The sequence below is a fragment of the Ascaphus truei genome, chromosome 1, assembly GCF_040206685.1.
Source record: "Ascaphus truei isolate aAscTru1 chromosome 1, aAscTru1.hap1, whole genome shotgun sequence".
Taxonomy (NCBI): domain Eukaryota; kingdom Metazoa; phylum Chordata; class Amphibia; order Anura; family Ascaphidae; genus Ascaphus; species Ascaphus truei.
The window spans coordinates 408,476,956-408,496,744 of NC_134483.1; the positions used below are offsets into that span (position 1 = coordinate 408,476,956).

The following is a 19,789-nucleotide window of genomic DNA, read 5'->3' on the forward strand; positions in this document are numbered from 1 at the left end:
CACAAAAATCCTCTTTTTCACGTTCGAAGCCTCTAACACAGTTTATTTTTCCGACCCCCTTGTTCAACTGCAAATGACAAGTTACTATGTTTTTTTTTTCTGCCGAGGACCACACTAGAAGAGGATAACAGTTGAGGGTGTGTCAGTCAATCGATCATTCATATTGTCAGACATGTTCTGGCTACTTCACATTTACATATAGACAACCATGGTGCTTATTTTGTAAATCTTTGTTGTGTTTTTGCATTGATAGCTTGCATTGTTTCTTCATATACAGTTGCATGTTTAAAAACAATAATAATAATAGAGGGGTCAAAATATGCAGGTTAACATTTCAGGGCAACCTGGTGGAGAGGTGTGTTGAGGGAAAGGTGCTAATTTATGCAGTTACGCACAGATGTTTGGTATCCTAATTCTGTGTGATATTGGGGATTGTGAAATTGGTTTGGAAAAACCATTGACAGGTAGGCGTAATCAGAATTTTTTTTTTTTTATCATTCCATTATTTTGCACGTGCGAAACCTACACTTTGGGAAGTAAAATAGCAAAACTTTTTTTAGCAATAAACCTAGAAACGGGTTTGATGGCCTAACTAGTACTGAAGATGCCAAGCAAACTTCAGTGCTCTCGAATGTGAAAGTAATAAAATACATATTGTAAAGCTGCACATTCATTATGCATGTATAGATTAACATTGGGATATCTTGTAATTAACTTGTGAATTGGTAGTGAGAGGCATGCAACTCCATTTCTATACGAGCCTCTTGCTCTCTCTTAGATTAATTCACTTTTCAAAATGTGTTGTGGAACACAACCAACCCTATATCTTTTCAATCTCTGAATTTTGTTGGTGTATCCAATTCCTAATATTCCTTTTTTGTTGTTTTTTATTTTTATTTATTTAAGCGCAGAGGAGTGTACTGCAAAACATAACATGGATTTCACAGTTACATTGTGAAAGAAACGCACACAAAACAAAATCTATATTTAGCAAAGACTAAACAAATCCTATTGGTTTTTCAGATGATGCAGTGAAAACATTTCTTTCAATACTCATGAAAGGGGTTTCTCAAAACGTAGCCATGAAATGAGCCCCGAAGTGTAACTGACCGTTCAACTGTCAATTGACAAAACAATAAGTTTGTAACTAGAAAATATTGCTTCTAGTTATCACATTTACAGGCCTTTTCAGTGATAGGTGAAGACACGTGCTGCATGTTTAAACTCCATTGGTTGACACATTTCAATAGCAGAGTTGTGAAAGTACTGTATTAAAGTAAGTTAAGCTGAGCATCTAAAAGCGGCACATTGCAAAGCAGGCCCTTCCAGCTGCGGTAGGAGTTTGTATAAACAATCAGAAATATCAAATAGGTAACTACTTACACTTCTGCTAAGGTTTACTGCAGGGCCAAGGGTCAAAGTACTAATAAGAGTGTTCGGGATGTCTGCTGCCACCAAACAAAATGGAAACGTGATTGATAGCTAGAGGGCTGAAGGGAAGGCGAGCAATGGAGAAAGCAAAGGTCAAGGAACCATTTCCCTTCTCTGCATATGTAATGATTCTCCCACTCCAGCTAAGACGTACAGATATTATGAATCAATGGAGCATATGTTGGCCATGTCTCTAAAAAGCCAAAGTGAAATGCAAATGTGTATACAGTGTATCGCGCATGTTTCTTTCTTTTCTTTCTGTGGCGTCCTTTTTATTGAACAGAATTATTAGGTCATGAATGCATACATATATTTTTTTAGTTTTGCTGATATTTTACGATGTTAGAATTGCAGAATCTTAAACAATGGCGATTGCAAATCTAAATTCCTGTGCAGGAACGGGTTTACTTAATGTCTCTACTTAACATTTGTTGAACTGTACTGCTTTAGATTTCTGTGCACTAAAAACATTTAATAATCAAATTGCGGACTCATTTTAAAAACTCTACAGCGATTTTCGAAATCTTCTATGTTCAGCAATATGTTCATTATTCCTAGGTCTCGTTTGCATGAAATCCAGCAGTTCGGTGGTGGAGTTGGTCATGCTTCTGTGCTCTCAGGTAAGATCACTTTTATACTGCTTCTTTGGGAACTACTCGGCGCCTGAAAATAGACTGTTGTATACCTACACAATTCACGTTAGTAATGCAAATAAAGTAATTCATTGCTTGAAAGGGCTGCAACACCTCATGGCACATAAAAGTAGAGTCACGCGTGTACATTTGTCTTTCACATACTCCGTTGGGAAATCTCACAATAGTTTTGTTTTAAATTTCTGAAAATGGCTGCCATCTTGAACACCTTTTATCTCCAGGTGCAAAATCATGTTTACTTGGATAGACCCTGTAAGAAGCAGTGTTGTGTATACCATTATATTCAGGATAATAACGTGTGTGTGGGTGTGGATAAACCACCCTTTAAAATGATAAAATTGTTACATGAGTAATTTCCCTTTTCAGCTCTGTCACCAGTCGCCATTGGCGAAAATTGAACTTTAGTTTGAAGTGACGTCGCTGGCGACAAGGCCAGTGATGTCACCAAGGAGTAGGGCAGTGCTCTGCTATTGATTTAGAGACCATCACATGAGGCGTCTGTCTCTGGTTTACAAATTTTTGGTCGCTCCGTCGCCGTCACGCTTACTATAAGCGCATGCGACGGAGCCAATGGATTTGTTTTGGAGCGACGTCGCCGTTCGCAGGCACTATAAGCACAGCCTTAGGAGGGATTACTGTACATCTCAAATTAACACAATGGTCTTTTTCTACTCTACTTCATAGGAGATTGTAGCTTTCACAGTTTACAGCTGAAGGTGCCTAGGGCACATTGCCACGATTCACAAGTTTTTCAAACATTGTGGTGGTGTTATTCACAAATGCATTATGTCCATTTGTATCTTGTTGCATATATTGCCACAGGACATCACACAGAGCTGTGGATGTAGACCTACGTTAGCTAGGTTTTTTTTAGGTTAGTGGTCCAACAGTTCCATCTTGAACTACTCAAATTAGTATCTAATTTCCACTGCACTCTGAACTCTGTTAAACTTTCATGACTGCTGTTAGGATTTTTGAAGGTAAAGATAAAATCAAGAGCATAATAAACTGATGGAACAGATTTATTTCTGCTCTGATCTGAGTGCTGCTTTGCTACTGCGGGGGGTGATGAGCTGTATTTCTTTTTCTACAGAGGTTATAAAAAAAGTGATAAATAGTTTGGAATCACTGTCACTGGTAATTCATTTCTACACGAAATGTCCCCCTCCTAACAAAAGAATAGCAGCTGAAATGTTACTTGTGTTGATAGAGTAGAATGGCGATTGTCAACCAAGGAGTCATACAGGACAGTGTGTAAGAATGTTTATGGGGAATATTCTGTCATTCATTGCGTAGTTACCAATGTGCTATTCAGGTGATCGATACTAATTGTAATCAGTTGAAAGAATGTGGAAAGTATATTTGATTTGGAAGGGGAATAAATCCCTTAACTGTAAAAATGTGTGCTATAAGATGCATGGGCTCATCTTATTTTCTTGGGGGGGGAGGCATACGGCACTATTTTAAAACATTCTACAGTCTGCTTAGTAGTAAATCTGATTTTCAGCTGAAATTACCTTTTTATGCAGATTCTTTCAATTGTATCTTGCTTTTGCTGTTGTGTTCTATGCTTTAATTAAAAGGAAATGGTTTTTATTGAGTTTTTTTTGTATCTCTTGAAAAATAAGCTATACTTCTATATTGTCTTAATAGTACATTCCCCCACTGGAAGATTCAAAATAGCTTTTTTAATGAGAAGAGTATTGGTCTGTAGGTCAAGGGTTCTGACCCATGGACACACCTTTGACCTTCATTTGCAGCCCTTCTGGTTAGTGAGCCTGATGAATAAGGATAATGCAAAATTAATGTTTCTCTGCATCGATTTATTCATTTTAGTGCTTATACCACCAAATTTATTTAGACTGCGCTGATAGACATTTCATGAATACAAATGAAAGAATCATAGAAGGTGTGAAGAATCAATGGTGCATATTGTCAATAAAGTGCAATAAGAACAATTACTTCAGGAGATTACACCTAATAGATTTTACAATGAAGTAGTGACCGGGTAGTTATGCTTGTAGTGAGCTTATTATTGCAAACACAGGACAAAATGTAACTCAGTGTCGGCATCATAAAGATGTCATTTGTTTTTACTAAGTGCCTGCCAAGAAATGACTATCGGCTAGGATAACTTGGGAACATTAGTTCCTTAAATATTAAAATAATAAAATGGAAATAAGGAATCTTACTGTATTTTTCTTGCTTTCCTATGTAGCGCGCATGGCATGGAACACTTCTAAGTGGGCTGTCTTCTTTGATATGTATGGTACTTTGAATGATCCAATCTGCCTTGGTTTTTAGAAGCCGCTTTCATGCTGTTGACTTTGACTTCAAGTATTTTTGTCTTAGTAGAACAGCTACATTTAGGTGCAGTCACTCTTGACTTTTTTTTATATTGGCATGCTAGTCATATACTATACCATTTGCAATGCCTGATTCATGTTTTTACATTAGAAGTATACATTTTGAAAAGTAAAAAATCCATTTGTAGAAGTAACACAAATGTCTAATTTAAGTCATCTTGATGGTGGGGCACCTGCATAATGGAATAATGATTTTATCTATACAATGGTTCTCCTTTAAGGGATAGATCTATAAAAATGTTATTCGAGTATTTGCACTTGCTGATCCAGCAATGCTTCTACAGTAAACACCTTTGTGTGGCTAAACGCCTTCTACAGAGCATCACATTTATTTTGATGTGCCGAAGAAATCCGTGATTTGTTTTTATTCCAGGAAAATAAACTTAACAATAAGCACATTTTGGCTATTTCTAAATCACAATTGACACTGCATTAGCAATTTTTTTTTTAATATGGAAGAATATTTGTTTGAGGAAGATACTTGTCAAAGAAGTTCATATCGTACAATGTGGAAACATAAAAATGTCTGAATTGGCTGTCGATATTTCACATGGTCAGTCCCCTTTCAGGACTCATTTGATTTCAGTAATGCTTTGATAATTTGTGATGCTACTTGAATATTTAAGATGTGGGCCGTTGTAATGCTCTCGAGGACAAACCAATGTGTTACTTTGGATTAGATGGAGTTTTGAAGGGATTTGGTAAATAGGCTGGCAGACTGTTGTAAACATTTCAAGGAGAATTAAAAAAAAAAAAAAAATACATTTCCCCCCATTTAAGCTAACATTGGTTATTGCATACAGGGTTGTAGTCCTTTTTGCAATATGTTTCAGCCCAGAGTATTGGAAGCAGGGGGAATAAGGAATAAATGACATTCTCTAATGTGTCTATTTGTCATAGGTGTCAGTGCTGTGTAATGCTAATCTAATGAAACGGGGTATGCAGCAATTGTTTAGTGGAGTTAGTAGCAAGGTTGTTTATAGGGGAAATCATGGAAATACCCTTGTGAAGTCTTAAGAAATAATATAAACTTTTCATGTAGCTAAATAATGTGGAAGTATATAAAAAATGTTTTGAAAGGTTGGAATTGGTTCCAGATGCTTACCGATTTTGTTGTGATAATTACATTTTTCACTTAGAATTTTCCTTATTCAAAGAGGTCACAGTGGCAATCACCAAAGTGATTCATTTTCTTAAGAAGTGAACTGTCTTTGGCTATATGAAAGCTAGAGATATATGAAATTGAATCCCTGCTCGACGTTTTGCAGATACTGGGAGGAGACTGGTTGAGTTTGATGAATTGACTTTTCCCCCTTTTTGGGGGGGTTGGGGAGGTGGATACGAAGAAAAGAAAGGAAGTGATATCAAAGCGCTAAATTGTAATTAATTTTTTAAGAAGTGATGGAAAGGTTTGAGTGGCAAAAGATCAAAAGATCAGGTCAGAAACTGGATTTTAATCACGTAAATAATATGGTAGCTTTACAAAGTTAACATCTACAAATGTGGTATAAAACTTTTCACATTTGTCATCCTTAACATATAATGGAGTTGTGTTCAGTTGAAAGCTTAAGGCTCAATGTAATAATCTATATATCATTGCTTACACATGGAGATATGCCTTTAAATATAAAAATGGAAATGTATTTGCCAGGCTAAAGGCACAATACTTGGTTATTAAAGAGATATACCTCTACTTTTCACATGGGTTATTTGCTTTTGATGCTATTTTCATGCTGTGTAGTACAGGGGTGGCCAACCTGACTGGGAGTTGGAGCCAGAATTTAGCAGTGTTAAAAGGGTACAATAAAAACACATTCAAATTAATACCTGTATAACCTGACGGCACTATACACTGACACAGTACAAGTGTGTGTGGGGGGTGGTGGTGGAGGAAAGAGAGAGGGAGGGATGAAACGTGTAAGGATGGGAGAAGAGGGGATGAAACATGGGTAGGAATGCGGCAAGAGGGAGTGACACATGGGAAGGGAGGGGGCAATTGGAAGTGACACATGGGAAATGAAGGGGCAAGAGGGAGTGACATGGGAATGGGACAAGAGGGAGTGACACATGGGAAGGGAGGGGGTGACACATGGGGCGAAAGAGGGAGTGACACATGGGGAGATGTGGGGCAGTGGGGGACACCTTGCTTTCCAGTCTCTGCAGCCAGCACCACGTGGTGCTCACAGAAAGTAGGGTGTATACTTGCTATACCCTGTGCTTCTTGGGAGCCCACAAGGGATCACTGGTCCATAGGAACTCAGGAGAGGAAATGGTTAGGTGGCGCTCTGGCTTCTCTTCCATGTCTCTTGTACCTCTGCAGTGTCTGCAGTTGGTGCCATCTCCCCCAATTTTCTTTTCTTCTGCGGCCACACATGAAGCAGTAAAGGGCTGCATGCGAGTCATGTGTTGGCCACCTCTATTGCAGTATGTAGAAGACATCAGTCTGCTGCTGGGTACCTTTAGAGGGAGCATGAATTCGAGGTCTATTAATGACATTTCAAAGGGTTACTTTTTTTAAAGGGGGTTTAAGGTAACGTGTAAGGGTTGTAGTTCTGAAGGTGTGTTACAGTATGTCACAGCCCTGCGAGGTGGCCTTGCTGGAGGGGCTAGTTATGGCTGTTATTTGGTGGGTAAAGTTAGCGAGTGGATGCCAGAATACCAGTGACCAGTAACCATGCGGCTGGGGAGATTTTGGCCTGTACCAACTGGACTGATGCGTCTTTGTACATATTGCTTGTAATTGTTTGAAATAGTGCTGTGCCTGTTGTGTTCTATTCAGTATGAGTCTAGGATGGTAGTTATTGATTTGGGTTGTGGTGGCTTGTTGTACAGTGGGTGATTTATTTACCTGGCTAGTTGGTAGGAAAATGATGTATACTAAGGTAGTAGTACGTATGAAACTAAGGGAGACAAGTGAATTAATGCCACACTTTGCCCATCTAATTTAGCTTCCGCCCTTTGTTATTACATTGCATATGACATTTCAAATCATTTCCATATTATAGTTCATACTCATTTTGGAGTATAGAAAACATTTATTTTTGTTCTTATGAAAAATTGATGTTAAATGTAAAAAGGTATGGACCATACCTTGGAACGTGAGCATTGTTGAAGTGTATGTATTTGTATATTGTATATTTGTATATTGACTGGTGTTCTAGTGCCTGGCAAATCAGGTATACTATGAAAAAAAAGTTATGATGTATGGAATTTTTAAATAGGCAGTACTAAAACAAATTTGCTCACAATTTATTTATTACAACGTTTAATTATAGCACACGTACATTATGCTTTGCTAACCAATGGTTAATGATGGAGAATGGCTATTGTAATGACAGTTTTTAGAAGACTCTTTACGTGTACGTATCGAATGATTGTTGTTGGTATGATGGATGTGCATATCCAACCTACCAGTCTTGATGTAATGAGGTAGCAGAAGGGGTTATGGGATAGCAATCAGTGACCGTTAGCAGAGTCGGTAAACACATTTCCTAGCACTTGCACCCAACCAATAGTTTAAGGAACAAGGCTCAACATGTAATCCGGTTTTCTTTCAATGACATTTCCCGGAGCTAATATTTGTTTAAAGTAAGTTTTTGCTGTGTTGCCATTTGTGTTTGATCACACGTCTGTGTCCTTGCTCAGGGGATAGAGCACTCGGCAACCAGAATAATGTTGGTATTCCTGTTTAAGAAATGGATGCTGCAGTGATCAGGGCGTTCTACATTGCTTATCTTTGTATCAGTGTCTAAACCAGGGTGCCGCGGTACCCTGGGGTACTGTGACTCTCTGCCAAGGTGGCTACAGCCCGTGGGGGAGTCACTCAGCCAGCTGCTCAGCAGGCGCCCGGCGCTATCCGGAGATCCGCGCCTCTGTCTGGCATAAGCTGCGTCCATAGATGGACCAGCCGTGCTGAGGCGTGCGGAAGCTCCGCGCTGAGCCCCTGCATCCTCAATGAGGATGCCTTGAGAGGGGGCTCACGCGAGCGTCCGCAGGCGTGCTGAGGAGTTGGAGGTTTCAGCCGAGCGCCAAGCTGTTTTTCAGCGCGCTGTCGGCTGAAAACCTCCAATCACAGCACAGCAGCGTCAACGTCACGGCGCCGTGACATTGACGTCAGTGCGTCGCGGGCGATTGGCCCAGCGACGTCACTGCTCCGCCTCCAACCACCTTCCCCCGGCTCCCCCCGCGCACGCTGGCTCGCCTGCAAGTTTGTGCAATCGCGCTGACTGAAGCAGGCGAGCCTCAGCGTTAGCGCCTCCGCTCTCCCCACACGTCTATGGCCCGGGCCATAGAGCAGACAGGAAAGCGGTGTGTGATTGCTTTGTGTAGTGACGATGTGTCTGTCGTGCATAAGGAGAGGTGTGGGGAGAGTGCGTGGTCTATATGCGCGGCGCAAGAGGGAAGTATATAGAGTATGAGTGAAGTGGGATGTGTGATATAAGTAAGGGGGTGGATCGAATGGAATGGGGAGGGTTGAGAAAAAGGGTATGAAGGGTATGAAGTGTGAGAAGGGGTGAATGTGGCATGTGTATAAAGAGGTTGGGAGTGGTGGGTTTGTGCGTGTGAGGGATGTCTTGATTTAAAAAAAAATCCTCCCGGGGTGCCACTGCTTAAAAAACAAAAAAATGAATAATAATAAAGTTGGGAACCCCTATTCTGGATAAATCACTTGGATTTTTTTCTTTTTCTTTCATAAAGCTTTTTTTTTCTCTCACTCTCCAAAAACTGCACTTAGACATTTTTGGGTCACTGATGTAAATTAGATTACTACATTGATGGTAACAGTTTTTCTCTGTGCTGTCAGAGTAGTGTAAAAAACCTCCACATGCTATAATTTTAATTGAATAATGCAGAAACAATTTTTCTTGCACAGATTTTCCGTTACCTGTACAATTCCTGACCTCAATAAACGTTTCGCGTTTTTAAAGTACGACACCTACACGATAAACATAACAATATGTTGGCCTCCTAAAGTATTGCATCGCAGAAGAATGATAGTATTTTTAATTACTAACATTAATAGGTTCTAATGCTCTACTGTATGTAAAGTGGTGTACGATATTTGATGCACTGATTAGTATGTAATGCAGCATAATACACAGTTACTGAATATTATATTCATAGAAGATTGCACTTTTTGTGCACATTTCTGACCGTTATGCTAAATTTGGGCTTTAAAGAAATATTTCATCCAATATTACTGCAGGGCATTTTTGTTTATTTGACATGAATATAGTTTTTGAAACAATAGACACAGCGTCCAAGGCCACTTGATAAAAGCTTTGTGTTGCTCATCCTAATTCAGGTTGACATACATTCCAATAACACTACCTCCCTTCCAGGGTTTAAAGCTAAATTTATTGCTATGCATTGTGAAGTGCATCATTTGAAAATGGTTTCAACCCAAAACATCTAATAAATAAATAATGTGTATGGCTACTCCGTAGCAGACTTTCCAGACTAGAAATCATCCCATCGGATACTCAGCAGTCCACTATCGGAGAGGGCTGTCAGATAAATCTTGCAGTAGCTGCATTCATGTCCTGTAAATCACATGTTATTGTCTGAGCCTTCTGCCAGGTCATCTATTCTTTTCCCATTTATCAGAAATGCATAGAATGCATTGGGAAACTGAGCACCAGCCAGTCTGCCCCATACATCCTAGGTAAACTAGCAAGAGGAATATTAAGCAAATGTTAACTCGTGTCTTATCCTTATTTCAATCAACACCACCGGAATGCTTAAAGATGGACGGGGCTTTTTTAGAGGAGGCATTTAGGGGAACGGAGTTCCAGCCCATTATTTAGGGACCAACAAACTCTATATAAAGATGCAACAGACGTCTCCAGACCACAATGTGCTTGGTCAATGCTGGCGTGTTATGCAACAGTAGCACTATTGAAAATATTGGTTAAGGAGTCAAATAACAAGATGTAGTGATTTATTAAAGGACGAGGAGTAGGGCTGGAATATTCACTAGCAGGGAAGAACTACTTGTCTACCACATTTCTGTGTTCAAAGCCACATGAGTACAGAAATGTGGTCTGGGACGTATGCTCACAAGTGATATTTTTATTTGCTGTATGGTGGAGGTTTTTTGTAACTTAAAAAATAAATAAATAACCCACCATAATTTATTTAATGTGTGGTTGAAACTTACCCCAGCTTCACATTGCAAAGCCAGTATAACCACCCTCACTGATGAGACCGAAAAGGTCGAAATAGCTCTGTGGGTAGGTTTACTGGCTGTGCACTCCTCTAACCCCGGTTGTACAGAAAAGCTCAGTGATATAACAAGCATAAGCTTACAGCTCTACGTGTTAAAATGCACATGAAGCAAAAGGTAACTCTTGTCCCCTTCACCGTCGCACGAGTCATGTCACTTGTGTGCGTATTTGCATGTAATTTCCCAGAATCCCTGGCTGCAGTGGAAGCATTGTATGCTAAGAGATAATGGGGAAAGGCAGGGTTGCAGACCGATCTGAGATGTAAATCTGCTCACAATTGATATTTTGGTTTGCTGTATTCAAAGTCAAATTATTTTGTTTGGATATAAATACATTTTTCTTTGGTAAGGGTTCTGGCACCTCTTTCTTTAGTCTGAGATTATAGTGGCTCCGCGCAACATCGCGCACCGTGAGTACAAATGTGTGTTCCTCAATGAGGCCGTCCATAGTGTGCGCGAGCGCTGCAGAGCGACTGCACGGGCGATTTATTAATTTATTTTTCACGGCAGCCGTTCAGCCATTGAGGGCGAACCAGCCTGGTGATGCCTCCCGATCGCCTCCAGCCTCAGGGCATGTTTCGTGCGAGCGATAGGCCCGTGTGACGTCACGCACTGGGGCGCACGCTGCAACTATAATGGTGGCCTTTCACAAAAGCACCACTGCAGATTGAAAAGTAGCATTTTATAAGACTTCTTAGTTAATTTCAAGTGGAAGTCTATTGTTGATTGCACATGCAGTACATGGTAAATGTTATTTTACAGTCTTCCTTAATAGAGATTGTGTTAAACATAAATGTATTTATTCATATTAGTAGAAATTAGATGATTTTATTCCAATGCTCGTGATAAAATATTTATTCAAAACCCAAAAATTAGTTAATTATTTACAGTGTGTTCCTTGTTAATGTGTATGCTGCACCGAAATGGGCTCCTGACTTTCTTTTAATCTAATAAATTGCAAATTTAAAAACCATTTAATTATGGTAGAAAATATTTATTCGACTGTATGCGTTCATTTTGTAGAACTCATGTAGGTATTTGTGTACATGTTTACTGTATCTCTGTCTGACTGAACATGTGCTGTAACACCCTTGAAAAAGGTGTAATCTGTATCTGGAATAAATACATGCTTGTTTTATTAGTACAGTGGGGCAGCACAAATTATTATTTATGTATTTTTTAAAGTAATGTGATACCTCACTCTATGGTGCGAGCCTACACTTAGAAGACCCTTGAGATATGCTGGCTGCACAGATACTGTATCTAGCTATGTCCATCCACTATAGAACATCTGGAAAAAAAAGCATGATTTGTCCAACTACCACAGGGTGCAACGTTATTCTCTAAATGGCCTTAAATCTGTGTTTGTGATGAGAGCAATTGCAAGCTTTGAGTTAATAGTACTGTACTGTGTTCTTCTGCTAGTTACCATGCCCAAATACCTCAATGACATGCAACTGGAGGTTAGATACTGTACTCGTACTGTCTATAAATTACTTTTAGCCATCTTTATTCTGATTTAAATACTTCAACGAACTTCACCAGTATTTTTCTGTAGCCATTTTATATTCTATACATTTGTTTAGCATAGTGGTTCATAATTAAATTAATATGAATGTATAGTAAACATTTTTGCAGACCCCTGCACCTTATAAAATAAGTTTGGTCTAGTTGAGTCGTATTGTAATGCCAGTAATTTAGATGTTTGTATACTTACCCTTTTTCTCTATCATCCACAGAGTATATGGATCTTATAAAGATATTGTATATTTAGTCAGTAATCCATTGTCATTGTGGTTTTTAGTACCCATATATCTAGAATGACTTTTGTGTTATGTTCTTTTTGTTCTGTCAGTATATATCTGAGGTTCAGAAGCCAATATTGTATTCTCCATTTGCTGTGGGATAACTGTAAGAGAATTTGTTTTGGTTCCCCGTTTGTATCATTGTTAATGCTCCATATGTTTTTCAATATGCAGCGATTATTACAATCATGGTGTTGCACAGTGCCCCAAAGTGGTTCCATATACTGTTCTTGGAATAGTTTCAAATTGTACTGGTCAATTTGGCAAGTCTTATGTTTATTAATATGACATTGTCTACTGGGGGGGCAGAGTGCCACATCTGAGTATTTTATTGTGTTGGATATGTATTTGTTATGAGTGGGACTCTTAATTTAGATCAGGTCTGTCAAGTTGAAGTGAATACGATTTCATTAGACCACTTATCACAGGGCTGTTTTGCTCCAAAAACCAGGGGAGCGGGGGATGTTAACACGGGGAAAAGCTACATAGAGCAGTAATACAAGAAATGTGGTATCCATGTGATGTAGCACCCATCAATTATTTTGTCACAATGGAGCATAGAAAGCGGGTAAATACATCTGTGGCAATATGTTCTGTGTGGTATCGTGTTTCCGGGCAACCCTAACTGGAAGCGGAAGTGACGCGGCTTGATGTGACGGAGCAGCGAGATCGCGACTCGCCTTATCCTGGGGAGTCATTGTACATGCCATATGTCTTAAAGATTTTATTTCTTGTAAGCCTAGATTTTGAAGGTTTTTTTTTTTTACCATTACAAAACGTATTTTATTATCAGTACCGCCTGCACTGTTTGCTCTCTTCCTTTTTTGAGAGTACCTGATACCACTCAGAACATATTGCCATAGATTTGTGATATGCCCGATTTCTTCGCTCCACAGTGAGTATAATAATTGATTGGTACTACATCACACGGATACCACATTCCTTTGCATTGCGGCACTATGTAGCTTTTCCTCTTTCCCTCTCGGTTGCCAACCCCCGCTCCCCTGGTTTTTGGAGTATTCGTTTGGAAGCGCCAGCTGGAACAGTCTCTGTTCAAGGGTCAGAGTGGAGGAGTATTTCCAAATTATACTGTGCATTTTATTATATACACTTGTATTGCACTTGTTTAGGTAGTTATTAAGCATATAATCTTAATTTGTATTCACTTTTATTTTGGCACTGTTTGTGGGTGTACTGATATTGCTAGCGTAGAGCGCCACCTTGGTTTTTCTTAAACAGGTTGTATTTGTGCCATTTTGATTGGTGTTAGCTGATTAGTCCTAGTATTTGCCTGGGCTATTTAAGGGTTACTGGTTTGGTAATCTGTATACGGTTTCTTGACTAAGCGATAACGCGTTTCGCTTGAGTCGTGAGCGACTAACATAGACAAGGGAGGCAGCAGGCGCCAAATATGCTGTCATGAAATTTCGCCAGCTGATGCCGAGACTGAGAAGCCGGTTCCAGGAGTCAAGAGCATAGCAGAGTTTTTTTTTTTCTCTGAGGATGTGACACAATTCGGGGCGAGAGCCTGCCTTTCTCTGTGTTCATTTGCCCATTCTAATATGCAAGTGGACATATGTTTTTATATATATTTTTTATATTTATAAATCTTTCATCCCTAACCTTTCTTTGTGCCACTAATATGTTCCGGGAGGGTCGGTGAGGAGTTTACCATCTTCACGGTCTAAAAGGGATCAAGTCACATATTTGAGCGTTTCAATGATCACATACATTGCCTGTTTTTTCCTGGGGCCATGTGAGTTATGGCACCTACTGTACCTTAATCTCATCATTCCAATTTTTTTAAAACGATAAATAATAAATAAATAATAGATTCGGAATCAGTGGTATTAAAATTGAATCTGGTGTTTCTCGAATGGTATCTACACTCATTTATTATTGCCTTCTAGAACTAGGATTGGCAGGTGTCCAGTATTGTACTGGACTGTCCTATATTTGGACACTGGCCAGTGAAAAACTGGAGGTAATAATGGACATATGTGTCCGGTATTATTCCTCTGGACATAGTGAGGTGACTGGCTTTGGGCACCGTGGGATTTCCCCAAGCAGGGCTGTTGCTAGAGGGCTGAGCAGCTTCCTCCATCCTGATTGGCTGCATTACCCAGCAGCAACCAATCAGGGAAAGGTGTCAGGAGCCTGTGGGTGGGGCTAAGGAGAGGAGGCAACAGCATGGAGAAGAGGTGTCTGTCTGTGCGTCTGTCTGCGCGTCTGTCTGCGCGTCTGTCTGTCTTTCTGCGCGTCTGTCTGTCTGTGCGTCTGTCTGTCTGTGCACGTGCGTGTGTGTGTGCGTGTCTCTTTTCCTAATTTTTTATGATTCTGTGCTACCCATCACGAGACTCGTACAACATTCAAGGATCAGCAGGACGATTCTATTCAGGTTGAGCAGCGTATTGCTTTTTTTCACATTTATAATCACTTTTTTTTTAGTCCATCACTTATTCTATTGCAGCACTTATTCACTTGAACTATTTTGCACTGTATTTTGAATTTAGAGAGCGCCCGGTGTTCTTCATTATAATTTTGGTGCCTGAAGCTCATAGTATCCATCAGCACATTACAAATAAACCTATGTTTATTATTGTGATATTTGAAGTGTGGCCTTTTACTCTTCATTTAAACATTTGAAAAGCTATTGAACAGATCTTGGGAATACCTTAAATTGCGAGATCTCTAGGGCATATGTTTCCTTTTTGCCCCCTTAAATAGAACGACTCCCTGTTGAATGCATTCTCAGCACCCACTCCTCCTCTCTGACTTCCCAATGGAGTAAATAATAGTTTGTGGGAGAGGAGGCGTTTAATGTATTTCTGTCCCTATTTCAAAGTCTCTTTTCCATTCAGCATTACAAAGCATTTGAGGGATCGTGCTACCCTTGTACATTACATATGCTCTGGAATGGAGAAGAAAAGTCAATGTATTTTACTTCCTACCCCGTGTATATAAGAGAAATGGGATAGGCAGGTAATGTTTCTTTTTATATTATTATTATTAATAATACTTTCTATCATCCAGCTGTTTATAGTTTCAGTGGAGTGTTTAAATATTAATTTTAACATAGAAGTATAGTACTAATCTACTCCTAGCTATAGCTAAAGGGGGAGCTATGGGGAAGGAGTAGTTCAGTGATTAAAGACACTGACTGGCACTGAGTTTGAAGCAGGGGAACCTGGTTTAATTCCCTGTGTCTGCTCCTTGTGACCTTGGGCAAGTCACTTTATCTCCCTGTGCCTGAGGCACCAAAAACATAGATTGTAAGCTCCATGGAGCAGGGATCTGTGCATGCAAAATGTCTCTGTAAAGCACTACGTAAAACTAGCAGCGCTATACAGGCATACCCCACATTAACGTACACAATGGGACTGGAGCATGTATGTAAAGCGAAAATGTACTTAAAGTGAAGCACTACCTTTTTCCCACTTATCGATGCATGTTCTGTACTGCAATCGTCATATACGTGCATAACTGATGTAAATAACGCATGTGTAAACAGTCTCTATTGTCTCCCCGCTTGCGCACAGCTTCGGTACAGGTAGGGAGCTGGCATTGCTGTTCAGGATGTGCTGACAGGCGCATGCGTGAGCTGCTGTTTGCCTATTGGGCGATATGGCCTTACTCGCGAGTGTACTTAAAGTGAGTGTCCTTAAACCAGGGTATGCCTGTACAAGAACATGCTATTATAATAAAGCCCTAAATAATAGATTCGGAATCAGTGGTATTAAAATTGAATCTGGTGTTTCTCGATTGGTATCTAAACTAATTTATTATTGCCTTCTAGAACTAGGATTGGCAGGTGTCCAGTATTGTACTGGACTGTCCTATATTTGGACACTGGCCAGTGAAAAACTGTAGGTAATAATGGACATGTATGTGTCCGGTATTATTCCTCTGGACATAGTGAGGTGACTGGCTTTGGGCACCTTGGGATTTCCCCAAGCAGGGCTGTTGCTAGAGGGCTGAGCAGCTTCCTCCATCCTGATTGGCTGCATTACCCAGCAGCAACCAATCAGGGAAAGGTGTCAGGAGCCTGTGGGTGGGGCCAAGGAGAGGAGGCAACAGCATGGAGAAGAGGTGTCTGTCTCTCTGCGTCTGTCTGTCTGTGTGTGTGCGCGGCTCTGTGTGTGTGCGCGGCTCTGTGTGTGTGCGCGGCTCTGTGTGTGTGCGCGGCTCTGTGTGTGTGCGCGGCTCTGTGTGTGTGCGCGGCTCTGTGTGTGTGCGTGGCTCTTTGTGTGTGTGTGCGAGGCTCTTTGTGTGTGTGTGTGTGTGTGTGCGCGTGTGTCTCTGGCTCTGTGTGTGTGCGCACGTGTCTCTGGCTCTGTGTGTGTGTGCACGTGTCTCTGGCTCTCTGTGTGTGTGTGTGTGTGTGTGTGTGTGTGTGTGTGTGCGCGCGCGCGTGTCTCTGGCTCTCTGTGTGTGTGTGTGTGTGTGTGTCTGGCTGTCTATGTGTGCGCGCGCGTGTGTCTCTGGCTCTCTGTGTGTGTGTGCGCGCGTGTCTCGGGCTCTGTGTGTGTGTGTGTGTGTGTGTGTGTGTGTGTGTGTGTGTGTGTGTGCGCGTGTCTCTGGCTCTCTGTGTGTGCGTGGCTTTGTGTGTGCGCGTGGCTCTTTGTGTGTGCACGGCTCTTTGTGTGTGTGTGTGTGTGGCTCTTTGTGTGTGTGTGTGGCTCTTTGTGTGTGTGTGTGTGTGTGTGCGCGCGGCTCTTTGTGTGTGTGTGTGCGCGGCTCTTTGTGTGTGTGCGCGGCCCTTTGTATGTTTGCATGCGCGCGTGTCTCTGGCTCTCTCTGTGTGTGTGTGTGTGTGTGTGTGTGTGTGTGTGTGTGCGCGCGCGTGTGTCTCTGGCTCTCTGTGTGTGTGTGTGTGTGTGTGTGTGTGTGCGCGCGCGTGTCTCTGGCTCTCTGTGTGTGTGTGTGTGTGTGTCTCTGGCTCTCTGTGCGTGTGTGTGCGCATGTCTCTGGCTCTCTCTGTATGTGCGCGCATGTCTCTGGCTCTCTCTGTATGTGCGCGCATGTCTCTGGCTCTCTGTGTGTGTGTGTGTGTGTGTGTGTGTGTGTGTGCGTGCGCGTGTGTCTCTGGCTCTGTGTGTGTGTGTGTGTGTGTGTGTGTGTGCGCGCGTGTCTCTGGCTCTGTGTGTGTGTGTGTGCGCGTGTGTCTCTGGCTCTGTGTGTGTGTGCACGTGTCTCTGGCTCTCTGTGTGTGTGTGTGTGTGTGTGTGTGTGTGTGTGCGCGTGTCTCTGGCTCTGTGTGTGTGTGCGCGTGTCTCTGGCTCTCTGTGTGTGTGTGTGTGTGTGTGTGTGTCTGTCACACATTTCACCATTGTGTCCAGTATTTTTGGAGAAGCCACCTGGCAACCCCATCTAGAACATGTGCTTTACTTATCTAACATATAAAGATTCGAGAACGATCATTACGTAATGTTTGCATATAGTATTTTTATTATGAAATTATATACAATACAATTCCAAGTGATTGTATTACTCTGTGGCTTACCTTAATTAAGCATTTAACTTTTTCTAATTCTGTACTGACCTTGTTAGAACTGTGATCTTGTTATTGGTAAAGCTCTGCATACTCCATCTCTGACAGCTGTGTTGTTTGACGAACACTTTGACTCCATTTTATGTGGACACTTTGAAATCATTTACTTGTAAATCTAAAAAAAAAAAAAAATATTGACAGGTGATCATGTTTCTGAGTTGTACTTTATTAATGACTTTGCCTTCAAATTTATCTAAATAGAATCCAACATCTATAAGCTCATTCTCACCTATAACTGTACTGTAATTCACCTCCGTGATAACATTTACTATGCTCATTGCAGAACCTTTTGTAATGTCTGTAACCCACTCCAATATCCCCTATACCTCCCCATACAGAAGGGATACTAGAGGTATTTATGACATGGTGGCTGACGTGCTGACCCAGATGTGGCATTAAGGTTTTTTCTTTTATTTTTTTTTAATTTTTTCTCATTGTGACATGGTGAATAAACGTCACCCGCCCCATGCTAAGCAGACCTATGTTTAGGTCTGCAGTGCAACAGTGACGAGGTTAACTTTCAGCTGAGAGGGCTGCTTAATTAGTCTGTGTTTAATGTAAGAATGTACAGTATATCCAAACAGACATTTTGTAATTGGTGTTTCTAAATTATATCCTCTGATCTTTAGGCAAGCGAAATACTATAGTTGTGAAAACACAGGTTTGGTTAGTAAATTAAATCTATGGACACTATGTAGATAACATTTGATATAGTGCTACTTCATAAGATGTTTTCCTGGAGCGGGAAGACTCATTCAAAATAAAATATACTGTGTAAGCCTGCTTTCTTTTCCCCTTAGACTAGCTGATATACTGTAAGGTGGGGGCCCATGTATTGCTCTTCGCTATATGTGAACCCACGTATTGAGCATGCATCCCAAAGAGTCCGATAATAGGACACGACACCTGGCCTTATAAACCAGGTTTATTTATTAACCTCTTATTACCACAGCGAGGCAGACATAAACGTGATGCTCAGAGGATCATGTACATAGCATTACTGTGTATTCAAACACTTCACAGTTGGGTACCAAGGTACCCGTGTTGAGAGGGCCTGTGTGTTGGTGCTGGCACAATGTTGGAGCTCTTATTTCTGTTAATGTAACAGTGGTAGCCCTGTTCTTCGAACAGTCTTAGTTAGCCTTTTCTGTATCAAAAGGATCCCTTCTTTATTTACTCACTGCACCTGTTACCCGACTGGTGGGGCTCGTCCTTAACTCAGACGAACCGTCTCATCTGTCTAAGAGAATGCTATCCATTTCGTACAACTGTTTATGAGCAGCTTATCGTGTCTGAGTGAGTAATGTGAATGATCCCTTTGCTGTTTTTGTTTTGCAAAATGAAAAACTACTTGAGATTTTCAGTGTTAAAAGGAATTATGATGCAAAAGTTACAATAAAGTAATTTGACTGAAGAATGGGATGAATTACTTCGGATTGAACTTTTAATTAGTTAAGATACCAAAAGTAGTAAAAACCTGGCTGGCAGTGTCTCATATGGTTAGTGCACATAGTTCAAACTCCTCATCCTGTCATTTTGTTACATTAATGTAACCCCACTAAGGACCACATTTGATACGCTGTGATTCTGCTTCCCCAAACTGGGAAAGGGTTGAACACTATTCAAATGAATTGGACCAAAATCTTCCCCAGCACAGGGTAGCTGCTTCGCCACATAGTGAATACACCATTTCATGGGATGCTTATATATGGCAGTGTTTCTTCAGCCCCAGATACTTCACTTTGAAATATTGTATA

The 19,789-nt window shown here is 40.8% G+C and overlaps 1 protein-coding gene across 1 annotated transcript in view; it reads left to right on the top strand.

Annotated features, from left to right (window-relative positions):
• The window catches only part of LRBA (LPS responsive beige-like anchor protein), a 608,431-nt gene that overhangs the window by 156,497 nt on the left and 432,145 nt on the right, over nucleotides 1–19,789 (top strand). Inside the window, exon 33 of the mRNA XM_075613691.1 lies at nucleotides 1,990–2,051. Within this exon, the coding sequence (XP_075469806.1) occupies nucleotides 1,990–2,051 (62 nt within the window). The remainder of the gene's footprint in view (nucleotides 1–1,989; nucleotides 2,052–19,789) is intronic.